General features: G+C 45.6%; 1 protein-coding gene across 1 annotated transcript in view; it reads left to right on the top strand.

Annotated features, from left to right (window-relative positions):
• The window catches only part of F13A1 (coagulation factor XIII A chain), a 183,987-nt gene that overhangs the window by 131,666 nt on the left and 30,386 nt on the right, over nt 1–21,935 (top strand). Inside the window, exons 12-13 of the mRNA XM_030817263.1 lie at nt 7,892–8,179; nt 15,201–15,361. Of these exons, the coding sequence (XP_030673123.1) occupies nt 7,892–8,179; nt 15,201–15,361 (449 nt within the window). The remainder of the gene's footprint in view (nt 1–7,891; nt 8,180–15,200; nt 15,362–21,935) is intronic.

Here is a 21,935-nt window from a genome sequence, read left to right as displayed (position 1 = left end):
ATTATTTTCACATACATTGTTCCATTACATTATCATGGAAGACTACAAAGTATATAATACAATATTAATAGGACAATACAATCTCTCTAACTCAGGACAATTAGGTCGAAGGCCAGTTTCAATTATAAAATAATGTCATGGTAGGTTTTTGTTAACTTTTATTGCGTAGAATGTTTCAAATGGCACTACTGAGTTTAATTCTCTTATTTTTTTATTATTATTATACTTTGGGTTTTAGGGTACATGTGCACAATGTGCAGGTTTGTTACATATGTATCCATGTGCCATGTTGTTTTGCTGCACCCATTAACTCGTCATTTAGCATTAGGTATATCTCCTAATGCTGTCCCTCCCCACTCTCCCCACCCCACAACAGTCCCCGGAGTGTGATGTTCCCCTTCCTGTGTCCATGAGTTCTCATTGTTCAATTCCCACCTATGAGTGAGAACATGCAGTGTTTGGTTTTTCGTCCTTGCGATAGTTTACTGAGAATGATGGTTTCCAGTTTCATCCATGTCCCTACAAAGGACATGAACTCATCATTTTTTATGGCTGCATAGTATTCCATGGTATATATGTGCAACATTTTCTTAATCCAGTCTATCATTGTTGGACATCTGGGTTGGTTCCAAGTCTTTGCTATTGTGAATAGTGCCACAATAAACATACGTGTGCATGTGTCTTTATAGCAGCATGATTTATAGTCCTTTGGGTATATACCCAGTAATGGGATGGCTGGGTCAAATGGTATTTCTAGCTCTAGATCCCTGAGGAATCGCCACACTGACTTCCACAATGGTTGAACTAGTTTACAGTCCCACCAACAGTGTAAAAGTGTTCCTATTTCTCCACATCCTCTCCAGCACCTGTTGTTTCCTGACTTTTGAATGATGGCCATTCTAACTGGTGTGAGATGGCATCTCATTGTGGTTTTGATTTGCATTTCTCTGATGGCCAGTGATGATGAGCATTTTTTCATGTGTTTTCTGGCTGCATAAATGTCTTCTTTTGAGAAGTATCTGTTCATGTCCTTTGCCCACTTTTTGATGGGGTTGTTTGTTTTTTTCTTGTAAATTTGTTTGAGTTCATTGTAGATTCTGGATATTAGCCCTTTGTCAGATGAGTAGGTTGCAAAAATTTTCTCCCATTCTGTAGGTTGCCTGTTCACTCTGATGGTAGTTTCTTTTGCTGTGCAGAAGCTCTTTAGTTTAATTAGATCCCATTTGTCTATTTTGGCTTTTGTTGCCATTGCTTTTGGTGTTTTAGACATGAAGTCCTTGCCCACGCCTATGTCCTGAATGGTATTGCCTAGGTTTTCTTCTAGGGTTTTTATGGTTTTAGCTCTAACTCAATCAATGCTTAGTGTCCACTCTATGCCTGCAATTGGTTTGGTGCTGGTGATTCCAGCAGTGAGTAGGACTCAGTTCCTGTCCTGGTCCGAGTGACAGGATTATTGTGCAAAGGGGTCTTTGGAAACAATAAGTAGGGGCATTTAGTACAACTGATTCAGAAAAAGAAAGACTTGAGAAGTCATGGGCCTCAGTTAAAGAAGCTGGACAGGGGTTTCCAGACAGTGGGAACACGACCAAAGTTACAGGGTGTGCAGCAGCCTGGTATGTTTAGGGGGGTCCTGCAGGCTCAGAATGCCCAGTGACGAGAGACAAAGCTGCCCGAGGCCAGCAGTGGCCAGGAACTGGAGGACCGTGAGTGTCTTGATGGGGAACATGCAACATATTTTGCAAATGATTCACTGCCAGAGGTTCTTAGGAGTATTTATTTTAGTGAATGGATAAAAATGACAAGTAATTAGCATATACCTAAATATTCATTGAAATCCATGAAGTGCTAAGGAGTGCAGAATTTGTTTTAAATATTTTAGTCTCCCTGCTCTTATTTACAAAAGTAATTTGCACTATAAAGAAGAAGCTTGCTGAATTGAGAACACTTGTGCATAGTCTCAGAAAGTCAGAATTTTTGTTATCTGAACTAGTGAATTTTCACTGTATTTTTGAAATGCTTCATTTTCCTCTTCTGTTGGTTATCATCCATTGCACAACACAGATACAAAGGTGGTATTTTTTTGTCATTTGGATTTTTCCTTAAAGGAAAATTTAAAACAATATAAGTGCAAATAAAACAAAACAAACAAGCAATGCCCTCTTACTATAGAGTTATAAGCAAAAAAAGTTTGGAAAAACAAAAAAAGCAAGTTCATAGAACAGTTAGCTTCAACATCCACTCATTCATACATTCATCCACACGACAGCTGGCTCTTACCACCTGCCATCTTCCAGTGCTGTGTAGAGCTGGACACATGCACAGCCCTGCCTTCCCATGCAGCTAGGGAGAAAAGCAAAAGGCAGCCCTCACTGTGCTGGGTGAGAGTTGCTCTGGCACAGGGTGGACGGGTGCTGCCGGGCACAGAGAAAGGCTCTCAGCCAAGAATCGGCAGTTGGGGAAGACCTCGTGGAGGAAGTTAGTGATGGGCTCATTGAGCCCAAAGGACACACAGGAATTGGCAGCTGAAGCTGGGGAAAGAGGTCCCCAAGAAAAGGCAGTAAGGCAAGGATTATGGTGAGAACTCTCCTATTTGGAAGAAGTCCTGACCAGACAGAGTAGTGAACAAAAATTGCACCTACAGGCAGCTAGGGGCAGCAGGAAGCGAGCTGTCCACATGACAGATGTCTCGTGGAAACCACGGAGCCAAGCACAGCTGCCTTTAGCTGTCAGCATGGAGGTGACAGTGAAGGCCAACTCAGGAATGGGACAGAATCAGATGCCACGAGAAGAAAGACCAAAACCCAGTCCACGAAACAGGAGTTAGGGGCTTGGCTGGGGCTGGGTACCAAATTAAAACAAAATGTGTCCGCACTGCATGAGGAAGACATCTGAGGTCCAGGCCTCTAGAGTTTAGCAAGGAGGCAAGGCTGAGGGCGAGGGACAGTGTGGCGGTCTGGTCCAACTAGAAGAATCCCTAAATCCACATAGATGGTTGTAAGTGACAACTCATCCTGCTTCTAGGCTGGGGTTTGACCCCAAGTGGATAGTTTCTTAATCAAGGGTGGCATATACATTTCAAACTGGAACTTTGGAAATGACCAAGTAGAGTGTTGTTTTGAGAAGAACACCAAGACTGCATCTGAATATGGTGGGATAGAGGGATTGATGGCCGCCATTGGCCACTGGCATGCAGTGAGGACTAGTCATATCCGTGGCTCGGTACTTACCACCCTGATTCTCACCGTTGAATCTCTTATAATTTCTCTGATCCACAAATGCTGAATGTAGACACCAAAATATGGAAATGAGTAGAATCACAGGAAACAAATTATTACTAGATTTAGGAATTAACTATTTCAATGAATTAAATCACGGAAAGATCAGGTTCACTCCAACTTACTGAAGCTTATTATTAATTTTATAACTTTTTTCAAGATATACAATTAAGAAACAATAAGACTTTGAAAACCAGAATTCTGAAGACTTCTCCTGTGGCAATATATCTTCTTTGATAACAGTGTCTTGATTCCATTCCCTCTTTGCTCCGTCAGTTACTCCCAGGGTCACTGGTATTTCCACCTCTGCATCTCTATTTTCTCCTTCCAATCAGCATTTAAGCAGGCTTAAATGTCTGCTGTGTTAAAAAAAAAAAATTACAAAAATCTTTTTCGCCACTGTCTCTTCCTCCTCGCTTCCTTGCCGTCCTGGAGCACTGCCTGGACTTGCGTCCTGCTGTGTTCCTTCTCCACTCCTTCCGCGCACACTCTGTCCTGATTTCTGCTATCAGCACATCCTTGAGGTTGTTCTCAAGGTTGCCAAGACCACCCAATTGTCACAGGGAAGAAACATTTTGCAGACTTCAGCTTACTTGACCTTCCCACACTTCCTGGTACTGTTGTTCACTCCATTTGCTTGCAATTCTGTCTTCTTTTTGTTTCTACAATGTTACTTTCTCCTGGTTCCACCCCCTCCTACCTGACCCTCTTTTCCTATCTCTTTTTGACTATAAGCTTTTCCCCTTTCTTTACCTCCCTCGAATGCCACTTCATTCTAGGCAACTATCCTTGGTCTACATTCCCACCCACCTGATGTTCTTTCCACATAGCTGGTGTTAATGTTCACATGTTTACTGATCACCCCATGTCTGTGTCTCCACCGAAACTTTACCTAAATGTACTTTACCTAAATGTCCTACAGAAACCTGACACGGAACTTCCCAAATGACACCTCTTACTCTCTCCCTCACCTCAGGTCTGTTTCTCCCACTCCCTCTACTCTGGTGAAGAGAACCACCATCCACTCAAATTTAGCTACTTAAGAATGAGTCAAGCAACAAATCCTCTAAATGTCCCCTCTGAAATCATTCTCAAATGCATCCCCTCCCCTCCAGCTCCGTAGCCTAAAAATCAAATATTATCTGGTGTGTACAACTCTTAATATAGTGCCTGACACATAATAAGTGTCCAATAAAAGTGTCCCCTATTACTAGTAATTCTGTTATTCCTGCCATACTACTCCTATTAGTTTGGGCTATGATTAGTTTTCTCTGGAAAAATACTTACTCTAGCTTCCCAATTCAACCTCACCTCCTCGGGCCCTCCTTCCCTCAGTCTAGCCCCTGCCTTGCTGCCAAAGTAATGTCTGAAATATAAACCTGAGCCTCTTCCAGCACTGCTTAAAAGCCCCACCCCCTTCTCTCCCTGTGGCCTCCAGGGCATCCAGGCCTAATTCACAAAGCCTCTTGCTAAGTGGCTTTTTGGCACCTGGTCACTGCACCTCCTGAGCATGCCCCCACAGGTATTGTATGCAGAGGCCAGGGACCTGCTAGCAGTTCCTCCAACAAGCCAAGCCCCCACCTACATCCCTGGCCTTGCCCTCGCTCCAAAAACTCCGAGAAGCCTCCCGTGCCCCTTCCTGTCCCCATGTACTGCAGGCCAACCTCTGTCCCAGCATCTGTGGTGAGCACATGTGTGCTGCCATTGCTCTTCACTTGTTCCTTCTGCACCAGTGAGGGAAAGACTGTGTTTCTCCTCCGTGCCTAGTGCCTAGCGTGCCTAGTGCCTAGCACGGTGTTTGGAACATTATGGGGTTTCCAATAGCATGAGATGATTTGAATGAATGGTTACTGGGGAGGCATTTTCACAGCTGGGCTTAGTTGAACATAAAATGTCCTAAACTGGACTATTATGAAGAGGAAAGTTTTGTCTCTGGCTGAAAGCAAAATGCTTCTCCAAACCTCAATCCTTCAGATCCTCTGTGCCAGGCTGGGTTTCAGGGCCTGGGGATGCAGAGGTGGACAACATGGCTCTGTTCTCATGGAGCTTACATTCCAGCAGGGAAGATAATGTCACACAGTAACTAGTACTGTGACAAGGAAGAGGAAATAAAACCAGGTATGTGTTAGGGAGAGCCAAGAGGACTAGGGTTTGGGGACACATTACACAAGGTAAGAGGGGGAGGGCAGGGGAGGTGACAGTGGAGCTAAAGCCAGAACAATGAGAAGCTTCGTCCAACACGAAAGGGCTCTCTTATTACATCCTAGTTAATGGAAAGATATTTTTGACTTTGCACCCAGAGGCTGCAGAAGAATCTCAGAAAATATAATCTGGCTTTGGATAAGTCTCTCACAGCACTAAAATGTTGCCGGTGGCCCTGAATTATGTAAGACACCAGAGCACGGAGCATAACTGTAGAGAAACAGGAATTACTCTGCCAGGCTCTGGGAAAGCGCTGCAGTTGTTTTCTCCTCTCTGGGCCTGCGCTTCCTGGAACAGCCCCAGCCTGCTTCTGCTTGGTGGTCTCCGCTCACAGAGGCCAGTGCTTCCCCAGAAGGAAGCTCCAGGTTCCTCCACCCGTGGCAGGCTGTGAGGTTGCTTGTGGCTGGCCTCAAGGCTTCTTCTCCCATTCCCCTCACCTTGGCCAGCTCAGCTCCTCTCTGATGTGTTCCTGATGCTCGAATTTGCCTCTTGCATTTTGCCTCAATGCATATCTGGCCTGCATCCAAAGTGATCATCATTAATGTTCTCTTCTCATGGATCTATTGGCCAGATGATTTCTGCTAAAATATTTCATTGCACTTCCCTTGTCCTCACTCCTCCTTCCCTTTTTCTTACCTCCCTCTGAGTGCTCTAGCTGATGCTTCTCCTAGACCAACTGTTCCTGGCACATTCTTGCAGTCTTGACAATCAGGGAAATCGTTAATACACACACACACACACACACACACACACACACACACACACACACACACACTACACATTCACATTCATATGCAATGCCTTCTGGCATTTTCTCTGTCTTTGCAGAGTAGCTTCCATTTATTATATACCTACTACCTCTAATTCACCTAATAAACCTAGGATGTAGACACCCTTATTTTACAAACAAGGAAAGTGATGGGAATAATAGTGTCTGTCTTATAGAGTTGTTATGAGGATTAAATGACACAATGCATAATAAGCACTTATGCCAGTGCTTGGCACACAGCTAGCCATCAGTGAGGGTTCTGATGATTCATCGACCTCTCAGTCACCATTGCATTTTATTATTAACTAGATAAAGTAGAAGACAATACCTTTAAACTAGCATAATTATAAAAGCTAGAATTCTTATTTTAACGTGATTTTTTTTCACTAGCCATTCTCAAGCCTAGTTTTTACAAGCCAAGGAATTTGCCTTCATCTCTATCCTTAGGGATGCACGGAGATAAACCCAAAGGTATTTAGGATGGAAAAGAGGATGACGACCATCCCTCACATCTGCACGAGCCCTGTTTCCAAGGCTCTGTAAGGACCGTTCTCCCAGCTTCCCAGTGTCTGAAGCACAAGCTCTGAGGCCTGACTTGTATCTGTATCTTCTGCCTCATCACTTAGACAAAGCTATGTTTTTCTTCTTCTGGAGCTTACCCTCCTCCTTTTCCTCCCTTCATCTCCACCACAACCACTTTGCAAACCCTGCACAAAACATTTTCCTAAAAGCAGCACACGCACCTCAAACTGCATTAGAACTTAGGTGTACCACCGTATGTCAACAGATGTCCCTCAAAAAACTGCCCTCGGTGTCAGATGAGTTTGGGAAACCTTGTGTAAAGAAAGGCAAAGAGGTGTCCTTGCTGCTGGGCTTCACTTAGAACCTCTAATCTGCTAATGAAGGTAGAGAACATCTCCAGGAGGCGCTGGACAACTAGTACACCTCCAGGGGATCTGACCAGCGCACCTTGGGCAGGGTCGCCTTTTTAATGTCTTGCCAGAGCCCAGCGTCCTTGGGGACTGGGGGATGCAAGGTTTGGTAAAAAGTGATTTCTGCCTTCTGCCACGGCATGGGCTTTGGGGCCAATGGCAATTGAGTAAGATAGGGAAGAACGGGGCAGGAGCCCTCAAGGGTCAGCTCAGCAAACAGCAAGTGGGACAGGCGAGATGAGGAAGACAGGTCTTATTGGGGCAGGGCGGGGATTCACAAATCAGAGAGAAAAGTTACATTGCAAGAGGTGGAATGGCAAGAGGCATTATTTCCAATTATTGGACGTCCCCAAATTCTAGCCACATGGCTGGGACTAAGGAAGGCAAGCAAACTGACACCACAGTTTGAGAAGAGATAGACATTGCCAATTTTACCTCCCACCCCCTGAAATAGGGGCCCCAGAGAAACCCCTTTCTGGATAGATCCCAACACTGTCACCTCCTTACTCGCAGCCTAGGCTGGTCACTGACTGGGAATCTGACTTTGCAGAATTTATAACATAGGAATAATGACGGCACCCTTCTCCTCGGGAGGTGTGAAGCTTGTATTATAGAAACACCCCAACAAGTGCAGTACACAGTTCATCCATTAACGTGACTTTCTCTCTGGTGGATTGTATTTTTCCCTGTCATTATCTCTGGATCTCCCCCAGGTCAAGAAGAAGAGAGATTGGCCCTGGAAACTGCCTTGATGTACGGAGCTAAAAAGCCCCTCAACACAGAAGGTGTCATGAAATCAAGGTCCAAAGTTGACATGGACTTTGAAGTGGAAAATGCCGTGCTGGGAAAAGACCTCAAGCTCTCCATCACCTTCCGGAACAACAGCCACAACCATTACACCATCACAGCTTATCTCTCAGCCAACATCACCTTCTACACCGGGGTCTCGAAGGCAGAATTCAAGAAGGAGACATTCGACGTGACGCTGGAGCCCTTGTCCTGTAAGCTAACAATGGTGTGGTTCTCTGTGAGACTCGCTGTCTGGCCCCTGCCTGTCTTGCTAGGTGTTAATGCCTATTATAGCTTCATATCAAAGTTAAAGTTCCCCCCAAGAACTCAGAAGTGTGAGCCTCACAGGGAGAACCCACTTATTCTGCAAAAGCCTCCACTTTCTTCTTCTTTTTTTTTTTTTTAGATGGAATCTTGCTCTGACACCCAGGCTGGAGTGCAATGGGATGATCTTGGTTCACTGCAACCTTCGCCTCCTGGGTTCGAGCAATTCTCCTGCCTCAGCCTACCGAGTAGCTGGGATAACAGGCACATGCCAGCACGCCTGGCAAATTTTTGTATTTTTGGTAGAGACGGGGTTTCACTATGTTGGCCAGGCTGATCTCGAACTCCTGACCTCAGGTGATCCACCCACCTCGGCCTGCCAAAAGTGCTGGAATTATAGGCGTCAGCCACCACACTCGGCCCAGAAGCCTCCACTTTCATCCTCACATCTCATGCACAGAAGTGAACATTGAAATTTTCAAAGCCTAGAGCCCCATGAGTTGTGAGAATTAAATGTAACTTCTTGCTACTCAAAGTGTGGTCCATGAGCCAGCTGCATCAGCATTCCCCAGGAGTTTGTAAAAAATGTAGAATCCCATGTCCCACCCCACACCCTCTGAATCAAAACCCATTTGTGACAAGATCCCAAGCATACTGGAGTGTACAGGAGAGTTTGTGGAGCATGGATCTAAATGATCCATCTCAGAAACAGGACCTCTGCTGGTGCCTCTCTCCCAAGTTAGGAAAGTCTTTTGGGGGCTGTCCAGAATGAATGGTGTGCTTTGCTTTCCCATTCAAAAAGATATGCATGCTGCTTGCAGAGTATCTTCCATTTATTATATATCTACTACCGCTTCTTAAAAATTCTTCTTAAAACGCTGTCTCCTGTAATCCCAGCACTTTGGGAGGCCGAGTTTGGCGGATCACCTGAGGTTGGGAGTTCGAGACCAGCCTGGCTAACATGGTGAAACCCCGTCTCTACTAAAAATACAAAAATTAGCCAGGCGTGGTGGCAGGCAGCTGTAGTCTCAGCTACTCAGGAGGCTGAGGCAGGAGAATTGCTTGAACCCGGGGGGCAGAGGTTGCAGTGAGCCGAGATCGTGCCACTGCCCTCTAGCCTGGGTGACAGAGCGAGACTCTGTCTCAAAAAAAAAAAAAAAAGGGGGGTGGGAGGCTGGAGACAAAGCTGTGTCATCTAGGAGGGGCCTATGAAGGGGTTTTCTGCCTCTGCCATCTCTTGTGGGGCCTCTTTCTCGTCCTTGCATGCACGTCCTTCCAAGCATTTTCATCACTATAAAAACTCAGAATATTTTAAGCAGATCATGGTCCATGGGCTACAGCTTGCCTTGGGGATTACAATCTCAAAAAATCACATTTCCTAGGATGTTCGTATTTGGTGGGCACAAGAGTTGACCACACAACGGGCAACACGAGTCCATTGGAAGAAACTGGTCTCCAGGCAGAGCATGAGTTAGAGCAGGTTGCAAAGGACTTCGATAGTTTGGGGCACCAATTTCTGTTGGCCTGACATGGGGCACTGAAAAGAAAAGTGTACAAATAATAATTTTGACAAAGCAAAGGCAAGCAAAACTAATACGCTCCCCTGGGATGGTCAAGCCACAAGTCTCAATTGCTCTCGAGCTCTCTGGATTTTGTGACTGTCACAGATCATGGTACCCTTGCTGAGGTTTTGGAAAATATTCCCAGAAAAATGAGAAACTATTTTTTAAAATCCTAATTCCAAGGAACTTACTCAAATTTGAAGGAAGCAAATCTCCCCAGCTTCAGTAACGGAGCTAGCAATTAAGAAATCACTATAGTGGGGCCAGACGAGGTGGCTCACGCCTGTAATCCCAGCAGTTTGGGAGGCTGAGGCGGGTGGATCACCTGAGGTCAGGAGCTCAAGACCAGCCTGGCCAACATGGTGAAACCTCATCTCTACTAAAAATACAAAAAATTAGCCAGGTGTTGTGGCAGGTGCCTGTAATCCCAGCTACTTGGGAGGCTAAGACAGGAAAATCACCTGAACTCAGGAGGTGGAAGTTGCAGTGAGCCAAGATCATGCCACTGCACTCCAGCCTAGGGGACAGAGCAAGACTTCATCTCAAAAAAAAAAAAAAAAAATCACTATAGTGTTTTCTTTGGAAACTAAAAGATTTGGCACTTTTCCTATTCCTAGGGTAGTAAAGGTAATTTTCATGGAAAAGAATAGTCAGTGTAAAGGACTGAAGAGGACAACAGTCATGGGGATTGTTTAAAACAGGCAGCCACATTTGATTTCAGAGAGTTTTGCAAATAGAGAATTCTGGATGTAAGCGATGACTGTGTCACCTACCAGCTGTTCTTCCTGAGCAAGTTACTTAAGCACTCTGAGCTCTCTCCCCTCATCTGCAAAGGGGAAAAATAGCACGCACGCCACAGGGTTCTTGATTCATTCCCCTAAGCTTTATTTAGTGCTTGCAAGTCCAGGTTCTGTTTTATGCTGGAGACACAGCAATGCCTATTCTTACTGAATTTCTGATCTCATGGGGGAACCAAACAAACAAGTGAATCTATAGTATAGTTATACGGGTAATACAAAAATATAAAGCAGGTTAAGGAAAACGGGGAGTACTTGTGGAGATGGTCAGAAAAGAACACCTCTCTAATGGGGTGACATTTAACAGAGACCTGAGTGAAGGTCAGAAGTGAGCATTCTAGCCAGAAGAAACTGTATGTGCAAAGGCCCTGGGGCCAGAGCATGTCTGATGTGTTCAATGAGCAGGAAGGAGCCAGAAGCAGGAACAAAGGTGGCAAGGGGGCAGTGCTGGGTCCAGACCATATAAAGAATTGTAGGCCTTTATAAGGCCTTTGGTTTTTATTTTGAGTGAGCTGAGGAGCCTTTAGAGAGTTTTGAGCAGAAATGTGGCATACTCTCACTTAGGTTTTGAAAACACCACTGGCTGCTGTGTTGAGAAAAGACTAAAGAGGAAGTAGGGCTGAAGGTTAGAGACTGGTAGGATGCTTCTGGAATCACTCCACTGAGAGGGGCTGATAGTAGTGATGGAAGCAGCGAGAACCAGTCCGATCCGGGCATGTGCTGAAGGTGGAGCCCGCCTGATTGGCTGATGGACTGGATATGTGGTGTGAGAGAAGGAGGGTGTAGAGGAAACCAAATGAGTGATGAATGTGAAATGTTTGCCACATGGTACACTCTCAGTAAATGGTGACTGCCAACACGTTTACATTTGGGGAAACTGAAGCTGGAAAGATGAGTCGACGTGTTCAAGCCCCCACACAGCAATGAGAGGCAAAGCAGATAATAGAGTAGACAGATAATAGCAGTGACAGTGAGCCAGTTCAGCATAAACTTGGCCCCAAGTGGGCCAGGTCCCTTCCTGGTGCCCCCATTACCTGGAGTCTGGCACAGATCCTTAGACAAAGAACCAAATGCCAGCTCTTTTCCCACCTCACAAGTGTCCTGTCTCATAATCTCCTTCCCCTTCCCTCTCTCATCCAATTAAAGAATGAGCTTGAATGGGTGAGCAGAATGATATCACTCTCTCAGTCATTGACCTAGGGACAGTTGACCAAACCTACGCCTGAGTCCATAGGAACACATCTCCCATTCGCTTGGCCAGCCCCAGGTTGTCCTGAATAACTTGAAGGGAACTGGAGACTCTTTGTTCCTTTGCCCTGCAGGCAGGTGGCATTAACTGTGAGCAATAAATTGTATATTGAAATCTAAATTAAATTGCAGTATATTGCAAAAAGCCACATAACTTTAGGCCTTGATCAAGCATTCTTAGATGCCTCTGTTGCAAAGAAAGTTTTCCAAGTAGAATGGGAGGCACACTTTCCAGATTGATGATGAAAGGGAACGCGTGTGCTGGAATCAGCTTGGGAGATCTGAATAACTTAAACCTCTCCGTACCTTCAAAGGTGCTATCATTTCCACTTGGCTATATTTAGTTTTCTTTGCTTTTTGGAAAAGAGATGAGGCAGCTCCAGTCTGTGTCTCCCTTGGCTTTCCCCAGACACCGTAAATGATATTGGCAGCATCCCAGCCCCACCGCTCATAGAGCGAAAACCTATTCCTCCTTCTCTTGCCACATTTAATAAACTTTATCTAGAACGATTTCTTCTGCAGTGGCAAAACACAGCACTTACGTAACATACTATTTCAGAAGCACTGTTCTCTTGGGCTCTGAAGCACAGCCTGGTTTCTTTAGTGCTATGACTTAGGGAGTGTTCTACCTCAGAGAAGAAAGGGGTCCTGATACCGAGATTATAAAGGTAGCAAGAGCCTCTGTAAAGAAGTCATATCCCATTAGCCAAAAGAAATCCAGTGGTCAAACACAGTCCTCTAGAAATAGTCAGAGGAAGTCATTTTATTATTGTTATTACTGGAGACAGCTAGAGGCAAAATGCATGTTCTTCGAGGCCTTCCACCTTGCCACTTCATCCATTCTATCTAGAGACACGACAAACTGACCATTTGTGCTCATCTGAGGCTATAACCGATAGAGGGCCAGAACCTCATTTATCTAGACAATTAATCGCAAGGGAAGCCATGGAGGAAGCAGGGTCCAGGCTTAGGTCCAAAGAGAGCAATACGAGTGGGTCATTCCAAAAGGCAGGACCTGGGGGCCAAGGTCAAGGCAAGGGCATAGCTTTAAAGAACCACCTCTAAATGGAATAGCTCTGCCCCAGGAATCAAGCCAACAAAGCTAGCTCTTTAGTGCTTGCCTAAAATAGACCAATGCATTCTAATAATCCACCTGCCCTATGCGGGGTTTCTTGGTTTCAGCACCATTGACATTATGGGCTGGATACTTTGTTGTGGTACTGTCCTGTGCATTGTAGGATGTTTAGCAGCATTTTTGGCCCCTATCCACCAGATTCCAGTAGTAACCCACCCTCCACCCCAGTTGTGACAATCAAAAAGTTCTCCAGACATTGCCAAATGTCCCCTGGGGATAACATTGCCTCCTATTGACAACTACTAGTCTAGGATAACCAATCTTTCTAGTTTTCCAGGGATTGATGGGGTTCTCAGGATGCAGGCCTTTCAATTTAAAACCCAGGTAGTTCTCAGTCCACCCTAACTCTGCCCTAACTTACCCCTTCTGCTGTTAGAACCTCCTGTCTCTCAGAGCATCTCACACTTGAATAGGCATTGTCTGGGGTCTTATTCAAATGCAGATCCTGACTTCAGTGGTGCAGTAAGAAGTCAGAGAACCTGCAACTGTAACAAGCTCCCAGGTAATGGTGGTGCTGCTGGTGTGCGGACCACAGGAGGAAGAGCAAAGACCTAGACTGGAAAGCCATCCTTTCCACTGGAACCAAGACTCTCTGCAGGACTGATTCCACAGGGATGCCCCTGGTTGTTAGAGTGGCCCTTCTCAACCCTGGCTGCACATCAGAGTCAGCTGCAGAGCTTTTAAAAATATAGATGTCTAGGTCCTCCAAGGCTCTGATTTAATTGGCCTGGAATGAGATCCAGCTTGGTAGGTCTTTAAAGGTCCCCAGGTGATTGTGATATAGAGCCATGACTGAGACTTTTCAATCAGAAGTCTTGGAAGCAGGCACAGCACTTACCCATCTGTAAAGAGACTTCCAAATAGAAGTGCTGCCCAAGACAGAGGCCTTCCCCGCCTCTTGGTCTTCAAGGTCCAGAGCAAGTTGCTGCAGATCCATCGCAGGTGTGAGAGTTCCTCCACAGATGATGGGCATGGCTCAATGCACCCACACCTTCGAGCCAGTGGGGAGTCAGGGGTCCTGCCCTCTGCTCTGGTGCATGCCCATCCACAGGCACTCTACCCTCCTGCAAAACTGCTGTTCAGTAGAGCAGGCTAAAATGAATTAACCTCTGCACTCAAACTGTTGGCCATGAAGCCGTTTCCTTCAATAACTTCCACAGGAAGGAGAAGTCTTTGGCAAAAGCCAGAAATTGAGAAGGAAAGCAGTAAAGACATTCAGTTCTGTGAAGGTTCATAGAGTCTGTTCCCTGTGGCTGGGGATGGAGGAATGAGTCACCCATTCACCTGTGGAGTCTGCTAGCTGTCGGCACATGCAGGCATCTGGTTCCGACCAGGTAGCAGTGGGTTCACACCTGGGCTCAGCCTACAGAAAAACTGCCCATTGCTCTCTACAATCCTGGAGTTAGAGAATGGAAGTGGGAAATGGGACTTAGAGAGAAAGTGAGCCAGAGTCACAAGATAGAGCTCACCATCCTCAGCTCAGATGGTAACTGGGGGAAGCCAGGACCACTCTCCATCCTCCAAATGCCATTCTCATTGGCTTGTCCCCAGGACCTAGAAATCTGACCTCAGTGACTGGTTTCCATTGAGGAAACAATTGTTTGCCACAGGGGTGTTCTAAATCACAAACAGAGGTTTGGAGATAGTTGAATGCCTTTGGTAGAAACTGGTTTCAACAGCCTCCTTCTCTTAAGTAGAAAAATCATGATATCAGATTGGAGAGAAAATGTGGAGTGCTACAGAGACAATGTTTAGGTAATTGACAATTTAGTCTGAGTGTGGCCCATGGCCTAGGTGAGACACTTCTTATTTGACAAGAGGATCGTGTGTAGAATGGGGGCCTTGGACTTCAGCACCCCACATGTTCCATTTTGGGATGATCCCGGCCCAAATCAAAGCCACCATTAAAACCCATTGGTCCTTCTTTGCCGTGAAAATCACATATTTTCCATGGCATTTCTTTTACAACAGCAAAAGAACTGTTTGGAAGGTTTGACACATTTTCTCCAGTGAGACTTCAGTGAATATTAAATTTCCAGCACATTCTTTACCTAAGAAGCAGGGCAGCTTATCCCCAGTTGACTCTTTGTTCCACTCGCCCCTTACCTTTGCTGTGTTCGTGGTGGCTTCCAGGCTAACGTGGGAAGGATGGGGAAACTTGGGGAAAAGTAAAGCAGACCCTGTCTCAAGTCTTGATGCCAGGCCTGTGTGTGTTTTCTCCTGTCAGTCAAGAAAGAGGCGGTGCTGATCCAAGCTGGCGAGTACATGGGTCAGCTGCTGGAACAAGCGTCCCTGCACTTCTTTGTCACAGCTCGCATCAATGAGACCAGGGATGTTCTGGCCAAGCAAAAGTCCACCGTGCTAACGATCCCTGAGATCATCATCAAGGTCAGTCTTAGCGTCTCATCCTGGAACAGAGAGAAAGGCACGCAGACTTAGTGTTCATGTGTGCATATGTGTGCTTGTATGTGTGTGTGTGTGTGTGTGTGTGAATGAATGTCCTGATCAAAAAAAAAAAAATACCAGTGCTAGGATCCTCTTGTTCTTTGAAAGAAGTAAACTGCCCTATATATAGACACATACATATAACACTTTCCTCTCCTCTCCAGATTTAAATATATAGATGTGGCTGCAGATATAAATATAACCTGTGGGTATAAACACACTTGTGGAGGAAGATAAAGATGTGTAATGGCTACAGATACTTAGAACTTTCAGTGTCTCCAGAATAAAGTGGGTCAGGCATGCTAAAAGAGGTAGATAAACTGCCTGCAACATTTTGGACAGTAATATTGTTTATGGAGGTATAATCGTGGACAGTAGATTGCACAGATCAAAATAGACAGCTTGATGATGATTTTGTATGTGCGTGTGCCTTGCAACCACAAGCCAGGTGAAGAAATGGAGGATTTCCAACACCCCTAGAAAGTTCCATCGTGCCTTTTCCAGCCAATAACCCCCTGGTCCATCACCAAGATAATAACTTTTCTGACTTATATCACCATTAAGTTTGTTTTGCCCGTTTGACCAGTAGTTTTCATGGTGCCTCTCCAGGGATCACCAGAAATCTCTGCCCAAATGGCTCAAGAGACTTGGCAGAGGAAGGCCAAGGGTGAATGAGAGTGGGAGATAAATGTAGGAGCCCGTGTGCTCCTACTTCTCAGGCCTACAGCTGTAGCTTCCGGGGGCACCTATGGTTGCATCCATGAGACACCTTCCTGCCCTGGAAGCAGGAACCCAGACCTCTGGCAGGGACCCTGAGGAGTGACATCTCATGCAGCCCTTATCCAGGTCTTAGAGCCCTTCCCTAGTCTCTGGAGAACAATCTTCTTGAAGTGATTAAGAGCAATTAGCACAGATCCTGCTAAACTACATTGCTCTAAAGTGGTAGATAAATCAAAGCTTTATAAAGTTGATCATATTTTAATGGTTCTAGAGGTGGGCAGGGTGAGGGTAATCCTTGCTTCTCGTGAATCCTTTGCTGTGAGTCATTTGGAAAGCTAATGACTGCTATGCAGCATTCAGAATGGCAGTGCTCCTTGGGTAACTACTGGGCTCCAGACGCTGTTCTTAAAGCACTTTACATGGTTGCATTTTCAACCACCAGCAACAAGCCCACAAGGTAAAGAGCACTGGCATCACTTTACAGATGAGAAAACTGAGGCACAGAGAGGTTCTATAACTCCTCCAAGGCCATGCAGCCAGCAAACGGCAGAGCTGGGCTTCCAGCCCCAGCAGGCTGGCTGCAAAAGCAGGGCTGGGAACCAGCTCCTTCAACTGTTCTTATGGTCTGGTCCTGTGTGATTCACACAGTGAGCTACCCCAAGGCAAGGCCCACCCAAAGTCACAGGCGCCTATCAGGGAGCAGAACACCAGGCCCTTCTTTTTTACAAAGGCCTACATTGTCATGTCTCTTTGTGTCCTTCGCCTCTGTCATGGCCTACAGGCCCACCATGGCGTTATCCGTACAGGATGCCTGAAAAGAAAGAATGAAAATGAGGATGTGTAGGGTTGGCAGGCAAAGTCAGAAACAAATGCAAAATGGAGAGGTGGGGATTAGGGTTGCTGCAGAGGTACCATCATCCATGAAAACGTGAAGTTAATAGCTTAAGGTGCAGGATGCCCTAACCCCGAAGCTGTTCTTCACAGCTGGCTCTTCCTATAGACATGTGGCAGCCCCTGCTGCAGGCCTGTCCCAGCTGCTTGGTGGAAGCAGCTTTTGCTACCCTTCTGGGCCATTGAGCAGGTTTCATTTATGAGCTCAACCCTGAACCTTCCCCACCAGCAACAAGGCCTGTGTGCGTACCTAATTATGAAGTGACGGCCTGTCCCTGTGAAGGTCTCAGGAGACAGCCTTCCCAAGCTGTGAAGTGCTCAAACCACAGCAGAAAATAGAATTTAATTGCACCACTGATAATAAACTGGATGTATGAAGGAAACTGATAACTTTCATCTTTTAGGCACTGTTAATTTGAAGGATTATTTGTTAGTTATCTTCTGGGTTTACTTAAAGAGCAGTTTAATTCCCCAGGGGCATAATCAGAATACCTTATCCCACAATTAGCAGACCTGGGCATGGAGAAAGCACTTTAAATGGAGAGTTATTTTGTTTTGTGTTTCCTCCCACAAAGGAACCAGAGATGCTGTTCCTGGAGGAAACTTATTTAGAGGTGGGGACATTTGATAGGGAAGAGAGCATGAGAGAGATGGAGATTCTAGCTTCTGTCCATGCCAAGTTTGTTCAAAAAGGTGGAATGGGGCATCATCCCATAAACTATCCTTCAACCATTAGCCCTACTAACTCCAACGATAACCTAAATCCAAATGGAGTAGAAGTGCTCCTGGGTAAAGCACTCACACCCTAAGGACCACCCAGGAGTCACGGAGCTGTGAGAGGCCCTGAGTGCAGAAGCTCTGGCCTGTGGACTGGGGACCTGCCTAGCCTCCTGGAGATGTGAAATGCAGAGTCACAGCAGGGGAGGGGAGGAGGGAGGGGAAGGGAGGGAGAGGAGAGGAGAGGGGAGAGTAGAGAACAGAGGAGAAAAGGATGGAGGGAGGGGAGGGGAGGGGAGGATGGAGAGCAGAAAAAGAGGAAAGAAAAGAGGAAGGCACAGGAGGGGAGAGGAGAGAACAGAAGAGGAAGGGACAAGAGGGAAAAGAGCAAGAATGGGGAGGAGAAGAGCAAAATGGGGAGAGGAGAGTAATAAAACTTCAAGTTGAAATATTCCAAAGGAGGCCTAGGGAGAGGGGTCAGAAAAATTATATAAAACAAAACTCGATGAAGAGTTATTTTTTCTCCTTCCTTCCTTCCTTCCTTTCTATTTTTATGTTAGGTTTGAGGGTACATATGAAGGTTTGTTATGTAGATAAACGTGTCACAGGGGTTTGTTGTACATATTATTACATCACCTGGGTACTAAGCCCAGTACCCAGTAGTGATCTTTTCTGCTCCTCTCCCTCGTCCCATCCTCCCCACTCAAGTAGACCTCAGTGTCTGTTGTTTCCTTCTGTGTGTTCATAAGTTCTCATCATTTAGCTCCCACTTATAAGTGAGAACATGTGGTATTATGTTTTCTGTTCCTGCATTAGTTTGTGAATAATTATAGCCTCCATGGGCTTTTTTTTCATATGCTTGTTGGCCATATCTATGTTCATGTCCCTTGCCCACTTTTTAATGGGGTTGTTTGGTTTTTTTCCTGTAAACATGTTCAAGTTCCTTATAGATGTGGATATTGGCAACATCACCAATCATCAGAGAAATGCAAATCAAAGTCACCATGAGATACCATCTCATACCAGTCAGAATGGCTATAATTAAAAAGTCAAACAATAACAGGTACTGGTGGGGTTGTGGAGAAAAAGGAACACTTACACATGGTTGGTGGGAGTGTAAACTAGTTCAATCATTGTGGAAAACAGTGTGGCCATTCCCAAAAGAGCTAAATGCAGAACTACCATTTGACCCAGCCATCCTATTACTGGGTATATACCCAAAGGAATATAAATCACTCTATCGTAAAGATACATGCACATACCTGTTTATTGCAGCACTATTCACAATAGCACACACATGGAATCAACCTAAATGCCCATCAGTGGTAGACTGGACACAATGCAGCTATAGCTATAAAAAAGGATGAGGTCATGTCCTTCGCAGGAACACTAATGGAGCCAGAGGCCATTATCTTAGCAAACTAACACAGAAAGAGATAACCGAATACTGCATGTTCTCACTTAGAAGTGGGAGCTAAAAGATGGGAACATGTGGATATATAGAGGGAAACAACACACACAGGGTCCTATTGGAGGGTGGAGGGTGGGAGGAGAGAGGATCAGGAAAAATAACTAATGGGTACTAGGTTTAATATCTTTGTGACAAAATCATCTGTACAACCCTCATGACATGGGTTTACCTATATAACAAACCTGCACATGTACCCCTGAACTTAAATGTTTGTTAAAAAATGAGGACTTGGAAAGGGAGCTAAATGCAGTACGAAAAGTACGAAACCACAATGGCTCAGAGGTCCAGAATTACATAGGATATGTTTCTCTAAATTCTAAGAAAACGCTCACACCCTTTTTCAACCTCTTTGAGCCTGGATGGACACACAACTGACTGAGCCTCAAGGTTGCTGTAGGCAAATGTGCCAGGCACAGGGTGAAATTATGTGAGAGACAGAGAGGAGACCACAGCCCTTCCTGCTCAGCTCAGTCAAGATAAGGGTTGGGACCAGCCCCTGGTGATTATGATGACAGCAGCTATGATTTATTAAACACTACATTATTAAATGCCTCTCTTCTATGATCTTATTTAACCCTCTATACCATCCTACAAGGAGGACGTTACTATAACCCCTATTTTACTGATTAGAAAACTGAGAGGGCCAGAGAAGGCAGTGCCTTGTAGCACAGTGGTCAGAACATGGGCTCTGGAACCAAATTTATCTGAGTTTAAAGCTTGTTTTCTGAACATCACAACTGTGTAAGCCTGGACAGATCATTTCACCTCTGTTGGCTTCTGCGTTCTCATCTGTAAGTCAAAAGCAATGGTAACTCTCCTCCTGGGGTCCCTGTGAGTTTTTTATGAGTCAGTGGATGCCTGAGTCACAGTGCACACCTATATGTGCTGGTTGCTGCTCTTATTGCCATTGTTGCTGTTTATTAGTAACTGGCCCGTGATCACGTGCCTACTGAGGGAAGGAGAGACGCTTCTGGCCCAGGTCTTCCTGACTTGGAAGCCTGTGCTGGCAGCTGCTGGGCTACAATGGAACTATCACAAAAAGCAGAGGTGGTCATTGACTTCGCAGAGAGTTTTGTATTCAAGGGAGGAGAGATCACACACACTCGAGTGGTGTGGGACATCAAGAATTAAGACTGTAGAAAGATGAATGGTCCCCAATGAACGGATAACGTTCAACCAGTAGAGATGGATGGAGAGACTCCTTCAGATACTAGGAAGAAAATGTTAGCAAGGGCTAGCGGGGAGGTGGACGGCAGTATGTAGAGCGGTGAGAAGCATGCCTTGGCTGGGGTGGAGGCTGGGAGCAGGGATGAGTAAGGGTAACCTGAAAAAGATAGCTTGCAGCTATGTTGAGGGGAGTCCACAATTTTGGATGAGAGCTTTATCATCGGCTCTCTGAACACAGGGGCTTCAAGGGGGTTTCTAAAGTAGGAATGTAACGTTATTGTCAACTCTGCTCTCCCACAAGTCGGAGCCGCTTTTTCTTCCTCCCTTCTCTTCAAAGCCTTTGCCCAAAGCATTGTCTTCTCCGGGAAGTACCCAACTCAGCCTTGGAGCTGGAGTTTCCTAAAAGCTAGTTTCCAGCTGCTCTTACCTGATTCCCCTTTAGAGCAAATCTAGGCCAATCTGGAACAATACTGGGCTCGCATGTCTGAATCCAAGTCACTGTCAACCAAAGCAGGCCAGTGGCTTCCTGTTTGTGCATCCCAATGGACCCAGTCGTGGATTTCACTGGTCCCTGTGGTGACAAAGATGGGGACTGGGCTCAATAGTGCTCCCAGTCAACCATTCCCAGCGCCCACCATATGTGAGTCAGAGTGTGTGATCCTCCCATGGAAACAGGCAGAGAGAGACAGTCATTAAACTTTAATGAGCACACGTCTCTTTCCCCAGGCTATCAAAATATTTTGATGAGAAAAGAAAATTTCATTACAATCAGACATAGAATTTTTCTCTGCCTTCCCATATGTTGCTTGTTCTCTCTCTCCTCTCCTCACACACACACACACACACACACACACACACACACATCCTCTCTCTCTGAACTTCAGTATCCCCTTTGCAAAGTGAATATACTGATTATACTGCTCCTCCTATTAAGTACAGTCACATATAAAACACAGCATTAGGGGGATTCACATCTGTAGCAATATTTGTGAGAATGCATGGTCTGTGTCTGGACCTAGTAGCTGTTGGTAGATGTTCTCTTTCTCCTCCGTAGTCCCATCAATGCATGGGGGTTGCCTAGGGCAGCATGTGGGCCACTGGCCTGAAGTGGGATGAAGTGGCCCTCACCTAGTGGCGTGGAATCTCTTGAATCTCTGTTCACCAGGTGTTGCGTGTATGCAGCATTCCCTGTGGAATGGGGCCTTCCTCATGCAGGGAGGCCCGCCTTGGAGATCCTGGGGTAAGGCCTGGGGGAGAGAGGAGACACTCACATGTTCCTCCAATGATCTCTCCTCAGTACCTGCCATTCTAAAGTAGCTCAGGAGCCAGTAGTTGTGTGGTATTATCACGTGGAAAAAGTCCTGCAGCCTTTGCAGGATGTCGGGAAGCAGCGATAGAACTGATTTTCTCATGTGAACTAGGAACAATTTTGCTAGGAGAAAACATAACCATTTTTTATGTATGTGATTTTTAAAGTTACAAGCACAAGCAAACAGATGTCTCCAAATTTTTCAAAAAAAAAAAAAAGCTTTTAAAATGAGGACAATTGAC

This window comes from Nomascus leucogenys, chromosome 8 (assembly GCF_006542625.1).
Source record: "Nomascus leucogenys isolate Asia chromosome 8, Asia_NLE_v1, whole genome shotgun sequence".
NCBI lineage: Eukaryota > Metazoa > Chordata > Mammalia > Primates > Hylobatidae > Nomascus > Nomascus leucogenys.
The sequence above is the reverse complement of the archived record's forward strand: the minus strand, read 5'-3'. Positions and strand labels throughout refer to the sequence as shown.